Raw genomic sequence first — 11,260 nt, 5'->3', positions numbered from 1 at the left:
AAACAATGCTCTTTTGTATCGGCTGCATTTTTCCTTATCTTGGCACATAAAAACCTTAGGCCACAGGACAAAACAAAAGCACCATAGCTTCCACCAGGATGCAAAACATTACCTCACTGAGCATGACAAATTCCCCCGACCATCCACATCAGTTTGTAATGAGCACATGAAAGTCTGACAGCTCAAAGTGAAAGATAATTCTAATGCCCCGTTCATAACTGGGAACTCATGACGTCAGAAAGTCGGTGCTCTAGAATGATTTTACCCAGTCGGAGCTCGTTTGTTTCCTGAACCCGGCTGGTTTGAACAGACTGAGGTCGGAAGTCGGAGAATTCCGAGTTCCCAGTTGTTTTGAAGGCGGCATAATTCCACGGCCCTGAGTGATGACAGATTCTTATTACGGGACTGGTGTGTGCGTGGTAAATGAGGACATCATTGCGTGATTTCATTCTGAAGCGCAACACTCCAATCTGTGATGATTCAGTCACAGGAACCAACGTTTTTCCTAGCCACCGTGCTTCTACATCTGCATTGCTTTCTGTTTGGGGTTTTAGGCTGTGTTTCTGTATAGCACTTTGTGACATCGGCTGATGTAAAAAGGGCTTTATAAATACCTTTGATTGAGAATCCAAACAAAATCTGAATCGACTAGCTCAGGTTCTCCATTTCTCTTTCATTCATAGATCTGAACAGCACACAACCTTTGCAATGACAACCGGACATTCTATGCTATTGATAAAATGTAATTGGAGCATATACGCCCCCCGGTGGTCAAATTGAAGAAGACATTGTCAGCAGAAAAGATTGGCCTACATTCCTGAGATTGTGGGTGGGTTTCCCAGATACAGATTAAGGCCACTCTTGGATTTACAAGCATGCTCAATGGCTTAATCTGTGTCTGGGAAACCAGCCTGAAGTGTACCATTGCTGCTAGGGGGAAATATAATGGTCAGTTTCACAGAGAAAATGTCAAAAACACACTTAGGAAATACAATGTTGTCCTCAGTATAATGTACATTTTATTATAATATTTGTTCTGGCATAATTGTAGTAGGACAGTAACAATTAACATTTAATATGAAACATTATCACAAAGATATCCTTTCAAACGATCATAATATGCACATGTCTTTATACAGTAGATCACGTTAACCTTTTAACTTGTTGAAAAAGTGCCAGTCATTGAAGAGACGTGGTATATCACATCACCCATCAATGCCCGTCATTTTAACATGGACTACACCATGACACATTACATTCTCATAATACATTCTCTCGCCAATAAGGTTCCAACGTCTCTTTAGTTGTGGACAAATAGAGTGTACAGAGAGAAAACCTTATTGGACATTACACACAAAAAAAACCCTGATGCAACATATAGCTGTCGGACAGTCACAATCTGCATCCCAAATGGCACCCTATTCCCGATAGAGTGCACTACTATTGACCAGGACCCATAGTAGTGCAATATGTAAGTAGTGCACTATGTGGGGAATAGGGCTCTGGTCAAATGTAGGGCACTATGTAAGGAATAGGGCTCTGGTTAAATGTAGGGCACTATGAAGGGAATAGGGCTCTGGTCAAATGTAGGGCACTATGTAGGGAATAGGGTTATGGTCAAATGTAGTGTACTATATAGGGAGTCATTTGGGACACAAGGCAGGAACACACAACTACTGGACACATAAAGGCTCTTTGGACAAGCACAGGGCACTTTGTGACGAAGACACAACAGACATACTGTGGTGGACGAGAGACTCAGTAACCTGGCGAGAGTCTGTTGTTAAAGAACGAATGAGAAGGCTGGACGACTGACAGGACGGCATGTGCAAAGAGACCGTGTGAGTGTGTCTGCCTTTCTGTGTCAGTGCATACATTCCTCTGTCTTCTAGGACTTTCATTAATCTCAGAGTAAACATCTCTGTATTTTCACGATGTGGTCGTTGACGTCCCGCGTGAGGTATCTAGCTGGGTGGTGGCAGTGGCCATGCTCCCCGGGTCTCTCCAACCTCCGAAGGTCTTCTCCAGGAACACAGCGGTGGCCAGGGAGAGACGGTCCTGCTGCTTCCCCACTACCAGCTGCAGTCCCAAGGGTAAACCCTCCTCGCTCAGCCCCAACGGACACTGGGTCACCGGAAGACCCAGAATGTTAAAGATACCTGTGAGGGATGAGAGAAGGGTACCGTGAACTGTACTTCAGGCAATGGCTGTCATTTAGGGTTAGATAATGTCCTGACCAGGTAAAGCTCATACGAGGCTCTGCAAACTACTTCCTACCTTCCACCACTGACAACAAGCTAGCTAAAGCACCACTGACCAGTGTAGGAGAAGTTGAAGGGGGTGAAGAGGGGATGGTGGTGTTTGGGGGCGAGGTGAGGGTGAGAGGGGTAGAGCAGCACCCCGTCTGTTCCCAACAGTTCCTCCAGGTCCTTCTGGAGAGATTCCTTCTGCTGCAGGATGAACTGGGTGGGCTGGGCCCTCTGGAACATCTCTACCAGGACCAGACCTGAGGGGAGCTCTGGTTACGTCATTTACAGCAATGTGCCCCACATTCAAGACCACCGAGTTAAATGAAAGACAATATAACATTATACCCAGTTACAGACATCATGAAATGGTTGATAAGGGAGAGGAGGACGAGGAGAGAGAGAAAAGGAGGGAGGAACAGAGAAGTAGGGGAGGCCTACAACATGTCCTTAAACCATCACACAACCATCACATAACCATCACACACCTAGAGCAGCCACGGTGTGCTTAGAGAGTCCCACAGTCCACTTAGCAATCTCCCATAGAGGCCACACCTTCTTCCCATGGTCAGACATCAGCTCTGCAAACGATGTGGGCTGCTGTTGGACGAACAGGCATATAGACCATTAAGGCAATACTATACATTCAAGCACTCACCATGCACTCTGAGACAAGCAACAACTCACAAATAGATACACACCTTTCCATCCTTCCCCGGGGCTCCCATCATTGCACTCCAGATCTGGAAGGAGTATTTGAGCTGAGGAATCTTCAGCTGCTGAACTTTGACCCCCAGGTCTGCCTCCAGACGCTGAACCACCTGGGGAAGACATGGTGACTATGAATTCTCTAATGTTCTCTCCGGCTCTTTATTTCCATCTTCTAATCTTCCTGTTTCTACCCTCTCCTTTATCTCTTATCTCCTTTATCTCTTACTCTCTCTCTACCTCCCTTTCTCTCAATAATTGTCTCTCTGCTCCTCCAACTCACCCTCCTCTGAGCCAGGACTATCTGTTTGTCTACAGGAGATACCAGAGGAACTCTCCTGTCTCCCTCCCCTCCTCCCTCTCTCACCCTCCTCTGAGCCAGGACTATCTGTTTGTCTACAGGAGACACCAGAGGAACCCTCCTGTCTCCCTCCCCTCCTCCCCCTCTCCCCCTCCTCTGAGCCAGGACTATCTGTTTGTCTACAGGAGATACCAGAGGAACTCTCCTGTTTCCATCCCCTCCTCCCTCTCTCACCCTCCTCTGAGCCAGGACTAGCTGCTGGTCGACAGGAGACACCAGAGGAGAGCCTCCATCGTGAGGAACAGAGAAGAACCGTAATCTCTTCAGGTCCACCTCAGACGACAGAGACAACCTGCAGAGGGGGAGTGAGAGAGAGAGAGAATGAAGGGGAGACAGAAAGAGAGAAGACGTGGTCATATCTGGGTGTTATTAACGTGCAGTCATTGTTTATCTGTGCATGTTGTTGATGTCCCTCTGTACCTGTCAGCGTTGGCTCCTCCCATAACTCTGAGCATGGGCAGCAGGTCCTGGGCGTAGCGACACATTGGGCCTGTACACAGGAAACCAGGCTGCTGCCCCGAGGCCGGGGGGAACTGACCCACGTTAGACACTACACCTACAGACAGACAGACAGAGACAGACAGACAGAGAGGGAGAGAGAACTGACCCACGTTAGATACTACACCTACAGACAGACAGAGAGAGAGAGAGAAAACTGACCCACGTTAGATACTACACCTATACTGTAGAAAGACAATTGTTTAAAGACAGATTATTTCACTGTATCACAATTCCAGTGGGTCAGAAGTTTACATACATTAAGTTGACTGTGCCTTTAAACAGCTTGGAAAATTCCAGAAATGATGTCATGGCTTTAGAAGCTTCTGACAGGCTAATTGACATCATTGGAGGTGTACCTGTGGATGTACTTCAAGGCCTACCTTCAAACTCAGTGCCTCTTTGCTTGACATCATGGGAAAATCAAAATAAATCAGCCAAGACCTCAGAAAAAAATGAGATCTCCACAAGTCTGGTTCATCTTTGGGAGCAATTTCCAAACGCCTGAAGGTACCACGTTCATCTGTACAAACAATAGTACACAAGTATAAACACCATGGGACCACGCAGCCAACATACCGCTCAGGAAGGAGACGCGTTCTGTCTCCTAGAGATAAACGTACTTTGGTGTGAAAAGTGCAAATCAATCCCAGAACAAGAGCAAAGGACCTTGTGAAGATGCTGTAGGAAATAGGTACAAAAGTATCTATATCCACAATAAAACGAGTCCTATATCGACATAACCTGAACAGTCACCCAGCAAGGAAGAAGCTATTGCTCCAAATCCACCATAAAAAAAAGCCAGACTACGGTTTGCAACTGCACATGGGGACAAAGATCGTACTTTTTGGAGAAATGTCCTCTGGTCTGATGAAACAAAAATAGAACTGTTTGGCCATAATTACCATTGTTATGTTTGGAGGAAAAAGGGGGATGCTTGCAAGCCGAAGAACACCATCCCAACCGTGAAGCATGGGAATGGCAGCATCATGTTGTGGGGGTACTTTGCTGTAGGAGGGACTGGTGCACATCACAAAATAGATGCCATCATGAGGCAGGAAAATTATGTGGATATATTGAAGCAACATCTCAAGACATCAGTCAGGAAGTTAAAGCTTGGTCGTAAATGGGTCTTCCAAATGGACAATGACCCCAAGCATACTTCCAAAGTTGTGGCAAAATGGCTTAAGGATAACAAAGTCAAGGTATTGGAGTGGCCATCACAAAGCCCTGACCTCAATCCTATAGAAAATGTATGGTCAGAACTGAAAAAGTGTGCGAGCAAAGAGGCCTACAAACCTGACTCAGTTACACCAGCTCTGTCAGGAGGAACGGGCCAAAATTCACCCAATTTATTGTGGGAAACTTGTGGAAGGCTACCCAAAACGTTTGACCCAAGTTAAACAATTTAAAGGCAATGCTACTAAATACTAATTGAATGTATGTAAACTTCTGACCCACTGGGAATGTGATGAAAGAAATAAAAGCTGAAATAAATCATTCTCTCTACTATTATACTGACATTTCACATTCTTTAAATAAAGTGGTGATCCTAACTGACCTAAGACAGGGAATTTTTACTAGGATTAAATGTCAGTATTTGTGAAAAACTGAGTTGAAATATATTTGGCTAAGGTGTATGTAAACTTCCGACTTCAACTGTAGATTCAATGGTTGTAAAGATGGGGAGAGGTCTGTCTGTAATAAAGAGATGCTCTGCTTTTTTTTTTCTTCACACTCCACAAAGCAAGTCCTGCAGGCTCTAGTTTTGTCTTATCTTGATTATTGTCCAGTCATATGGTCAAGTGTTGCAAAGAAAGACCTAGTCAAGCTGTTGCTCATTGTAATCAGAGGACTAATATAAATACTATGTATGCCAGTCTCTCTTGGCTAAGAGTCGAGGAGAGCCTGACTGCATCACTTCTTATTTTATAATAAACATTAGTGTTGAAAAGCACCAAATTGTTTACATAGTAAACTTACAGTGCATTCGGAAAGTATTCACACCCCTTAACCTTTTCCACATTTTGTTACATTACAGCCTTATTCTAAAACAGATTAAAGTTTGTTTCCCTTCAACAATCTACACACAATACCCCATAATGACAAAGCAAAAACAGGTTTTTAGAAATGTTTGCTAATGTATAAAAAATAAAAATATCTGATTTACATAAGTATTCAGACCCTTTACTCAATAGTTTGTTGAAGCACCTTTGGCAGCAATTACAGTCTTTGAGTCTTCTTGGGTATGACGCTAAAAGCTTGGCACACCTGTATTTGGGGAGTTTCTCCCATTCTTCTCTGCAGATCTTCTCAAGCTCTGTCAGGTTGGATGGGGAGCGTCGCTGCACAGCTATTTTCAGCTCTCCAGAGATGCTCGATCGGGTTCAAGTCCGGACTCTGGCTCAGCCACTCAAGGACATTCAGAGACTTGTCCCATAGCCACTCTTGCGTTGTCTTGGCTGTGTGCTTAGGGTCGTTGTCCTGTTTGAAGGTGAACCTTCGCCCCTGTTTGAGGTCCTGAGCACTCTGCAGCAGGTTTTAATCTCTCTGTACTTTGCTCCATTCATCTTTGCCTCGATTCTGACTAGTCTCCCAGTCCCTGCCGCTGAAAAACATCCCCACAGCATGATGCTGTCACCACCATGCTTCACTGTAGGGATGGTGCCAGGTTCCTCCAGATATGACTCTTGGCATGCAGGCCAAACAGTTCAATCTTGGTTTCTTCAGACCAGAGAATTATGTTTGTCATGGTCTGATAGTCCTTTAGGTTCTTTTTTGCAAACTCCAAGCGGGCTGTCATGTGCCTTTTACTGAGGAGTGGCTTCCGTCTGGCCACACTACCATAAAGGTCTGATTGGTGGAGTGCTGCAGAGATGGTTGTCCTTCTAGAATGTTCTCCCATCTCCACAGAGTGAACTCTAGAGCTCTGTCAAAGTGACCATAGGGTTCTTGGTCACATCCATGGACCAAGGCTTTTCTCCCCCAATTGCTCAGTTTGGCCGGGCGGCCAGCTCCAGGAAGAGTCTTGGTGGTTTCAAACTTCTTCAATTTAAGAATGATGGAGGCCGCTGTGTTCTTGGGGATCTTCAATGCTGCAAAAAAATGTTGGTACCTTTCCCCAGATCTGTGCCTGGACACAATCCTGTCTCGGAGCTCTATGGACAATTCCTTCGACCTCATGGCTTGATTTTTGCTCTGACATGCACTGTCAACTGTCTGACCTCATATAGACAGGTGTGTCCCTTTACAAATCATGTCCAATCAATTTAGTTTACTACAAGAGGACTCCAATCAAGTTGTAGAAACATCACAAGGATGATCAATGGAAACAGGATGCACCTGAGCTCAATTTTGAGTCTCATAGCAAAGGGTCTGAATACTTATGTAGTTTTTTAATACATTTGAAAACATTTCTAAAAATCCACTGTATACACACACTTACCCCACCAGTCATTTCACCAGGGGTCTTTTCACAGTCCCCAAATCCACAACAAACTCAAGAAAGCCTCCAGTATTATATAGATTATTCAATGGAACTCTGTAGAATGTGTGCCCTTTTTAAATGTATGTAGTTCTGTCCTTGAGCTGTTCTTGTCTATTAATGTTCTGTATTATGTCATGTTTCATGTTTTGTGTGGACCCCAGGAAGAGTAGCTGCTGCTTTCGCAACAGCTAATAGCAAATACTAAAATACACACACACCTGCAATTAAACAACCACACGCACGACTAGAAGAAACTGGCCCCGTTACATCCTACAGAGACAGCAGATTGGTGCGAGTGTCTCACACACACAGGATGTGTCTCTACAACACGGGATAGATACAAACCTCCATGCACACACCACTCACACACAGGTGTCAGACTGGACGCCCTCACCTGATGTTGGCTTGTGGCCGAAGATGCCGTTGAAGAATGCTGGGATGCGAATACTGCCCCCAACATCTGAGCCAACCCCTATCACGGAACCACCGCCGCCCAAAATACTGCCCTCCCCTCCTGAGAGAGACAGACAGAGAGATAAAGGTCATACAAGATGGTAGAAACACTTGGAGTCACACTGACATACAACAATATATTGAAGGTTGACAGAAAAGGTATCATTCTATGATCTACTCCTACTCTATTCCTCCCTATTCCAAACATTCTGTTGCCATTCCATTGGATTCCATCCATTCTATTCCATTGGAGAATGACAGCGGTGTAACTAACCGGAGCTTCCCCCTGGTATTCTCTCCAGGTCGTATGGGTTATTGGTGATTCCATACAGGTGGTTATGGGACTCAAGCCACATGCAGAGCTCACTACAGTTAGTCACCCCCAGAGGAATGGCCCCTGCCCTCTTCAGCAGAGCCACCGGGGGAGCGTCCGTTGCCGAAATCACCCCCCGCCGTGACACCAGCCCTGTGGAGTTAGGCATACCTGGGGAGAAGAGAGAGAGGGGCACGAGAGGGAGAGAGATGGTAAATGGGGACAGTGAACAAGGCATTGGAACAAACAAGGCTTCTATTTCAACTGTAGTAGTTCAGTAGGTTTCCCATTTCAGCAGGTTTAGACCTTGAGAGTGAGGGAACGGCACAGAGACAGATAGACTTTAGCAACAAATGTTGCATCAAGGACAACCAGTGGGGAAAGAACCCTGATTGCAGCACAGGCACAACTACAGGTCAGGGTATCGGCCATGTTGATCATATTATCCTCACTATAAGTAGCATTAGTAGCCTGTCCTGGACGCAAGACTCCATACTTTAACATCAAACGTTGCATCAAATATTGAAATACAACTGACAGCAGTACTGCTGCAGGTCAGGGACCCTAATTACCAGAGTACCAGGGTACGTAGAAATATAGTGACTCTGTTCTAATCATCATTAGAAGAAGTAGCATTAGCAGCCTACCCTGGAGGGAGAAGGCCTCTTTGACAGTGAACGGGACACCCAGTAGAGGAAGCCTGTCCTCCAGAACATCCTCTCCTCCTGTCTCCTCCTCGATCAGCTTATCCACCTGGGCTGCCTCCTGCAGGGCCAAGGAAAACCTGAGAGAGATGGAGGGAGGGATGCAGGGAGAAGAGAGAGAGAGGGGGGGTTGGTAGGAGGGACGGACAGAGAATAGGAGGTAAGAGATAAAGGGAGGACGGGAGTGTGGCTTGACTTGAAATGCACAGTGAAAGTAGGTGTCCTCTCTGTCTCTCTCACCTGTCCTTGACCATGGCATTGATGAGAGGGTTAATCTCTTGGATGCGGTCTATGTAGGTCTGTACCACCTCCACACTGGTTACCTGAGAGAACAGGGGCAATTATATCAATTACAGTCTGATTCATCAAGATATGCTCTGTGCCCCAAATGCCACCCTATTCCCTGTTAGTGCACTCCCTTTGACCAGAAGTAGTGCATTACATAGGGAATAGGGTGCCATTTGGGATACAACATGATCAATCCAAAAAATAAATGAGACGCACAACCGTGAATATTTAGGATGAATATGTCTATTCTCGTACGCTGTAAACACTGTAAAAAGTTATTCTGAGAGAGTACAATTGGCAGGATGTATAGTGATATTTCCCAGATGTTCAAAGCGCTGTAACGTTACATAGCAGAGAGAGAACGGGAGTAGGGGAAAGAGTTCCTATTGTTTCTGTCTCTATCCCAAAATAGCACACTATTCCCTTTATAGTGCACTACTTTCAACCAGAACCCTTTGAGTCTTGGTCAAAAGAAGTGCACTATATAGGTCACCAGTTGCCATTTGGGATGTACCGTCCTCTGACTACAGTGACCTTTGTGCAGGTGAAGTAAAGTCCCCTCCGGTGGCTCTACGTGGCCCCCTGCCACTATTGTTTACGTTCTGGAAGTAAATCCCTCTTAACAGGGAGCCCGGCTCAACCACCAAAGCCACACAAATCTGTGTCCCAACTGGTACCTTATTATGTAGTGCACTGCTTTTGAACAGAGCCCTGTAAAGAATAGGGAACCAAACTACGGTATATCCTCTGGGATGTGACAGGATGTGTTTGAAAACACAACCAACTTGAATGTATTTTATATGAAATGCTAATTCAATAGGCTACTTTATTCAAGTAGGCCCAGAGTAATACAAGTACTATTAGGTACGAAGTACAGTAAACTACTATGTCAGTAAACTACTGTCGTGTGAGTTATTACTAGCCTACATATCCCAGCATTCGTCAGTGCCACCGAGTCACCTTGCAGAATCTTTCTCTTCCCTAAACAATCCCGAGCTGCGATGCATAATAAAACAAGCAACTGGCAGTTCTTCATTTATCCCGGACATATCTATATGAATACACGTTATGTCACGATCTACCGGGTGGCATTTAACTACCTAACAACACTTTAATAAAGTTCACCTGCCTCTCTCCGTCGAATCATGCGGGCGAGCCGCATCGCGGGGACCTTCAACAGTGGGTTGGTGATTGGTGGGAGCCTCCTCACCGACCTGTCCGCTCCCCGCCGCTGAGCGAGCAGCTGGAAGACGGCAAACAGCATCCCGACCGCTCCCCGCAGCATCGAGGCCAGGAACCGTTCGAACCATGTCAGCGCCATTACTACCGATAGCGGAAGACTAGCTATTTTGACATGAGATTTCGGGTGCCAGAAATTGCCAGACTACTAAAAAATATCCACTGCTCAGTCTCTATCCACTCTCCCAGAATGCAACGGGGGTGCTGTAATAAAATGAACCTCTGCTAGCTGCAGGTGTTATGTCAGACTCTCTGTTTCTTGTATGAAAGTTAGCCGGAACTTCCGTAGGGGACCCCATACAATCAGATATGTTATATCACCTTTAAGGAAGAAAGACTGCGGTCAGAGTGCAGTATAACTACAGTATGCAGAAAACATTTTTCTTACTGCAATAATTTTGCGGTGTAACTGTAATTAGAGTGCAGTATAACTGCAGTTCAACAGCAGTACAATGCAGTTATTCTACAATTACTGCGTCCAAAATACCACAGTCGACTGCAGTTACTGCACTTTTCAAAACTGCTATCTTTTTGTTGTCAGGGCACAATCACCATGAAAACTGTCTTATCTGCTGAAACTACACAGTGATACAATTACATTACATTGTTGTCATACAGTTTATTGTAGCTGCAACAGCTGTCATTGCAGTGTCGTTATTCCGTTTACCGCCACTAGATGGAAGCAAATATCTCAGTCCAACGCTTCAGCTTCCTCCATTTTGACCCGCAGAAACAGTACACACACACACAAAACACCGCACACACGCACGATTTAGTATTTTAGACTGGTTTTTAACACCTTTCATTTGAAGGCCTACCTGTAAAACATGCAGTAGGAAGGAATAGGCTGCTCAAAATACAGTTATTCATATGTCGAATTGTCTAAAGTAAAAATAAAATAAAAACATTATGCTTTGGTCTTGAGCTTTACTGATGAGTGAGCTGCCTGTAATGGTTATCAAG

At 45.2% G+C, this 11,260-nt stretch overlaps 1 protein-coding gene across 1 annotated transcript; it reads right to left on the bottom strand.

Annotated features, from left to right (window-relative positions):
- Window positions 1-1,557: 1,557 nt before the first annotated feature.
- On the bottom strand, window positions 1,558-10,526 carry LOC120035022 (fatty-acid amide hydrolase 2-A-like). The gene is made up of 11 exons (XM_038981771.1): window positions 10,188-10,526; window positions 9,011-9,093; window positions 8,714-8,850; window positions 8,028-8,237; window positions 7,695-7,814; window positions 3,736-3,871; window positions 3,490-3,607; window positions 2,948-3,067; window positions 2,735-2,846; window positions 2,318-2,506; window positions 1,558-2,159 (listed from the first exon to the last, which is right to left on the bottom strand). The coding sequence occupies exons 1-11, from the start codon at window positions 10,377-10,379 to the stop codon at window positions 1,930-1,932; spliced, it is 1,647 nt and encodes a 548-aa protein (XP_038837699.1). The 5' UTR covers window positions 10,380-10,526; the 3' UTR covers window positions 1,558-1,929.
- Between the last annotated feature and the right edge of the window lie 734 nt (window positions 10,527-11,260).

This window comes from Salvelinus namaycush, chromosome 42 (assembly GCF_016432855.1).
Source record: "Salvelinus namaycush isolate Seneca chromosome 42, SaNama_1.0, whole genome shotgun sequence".
NCBI lineage: Eukaryota > Metazoa > Chordata > Actinopteri > Salmoniformes > Salmonidae > Salvelinus > Salvelinus namaycush.
This window is presented reverse-complemented; position numbering and strand designations above follow the sequence as displayed.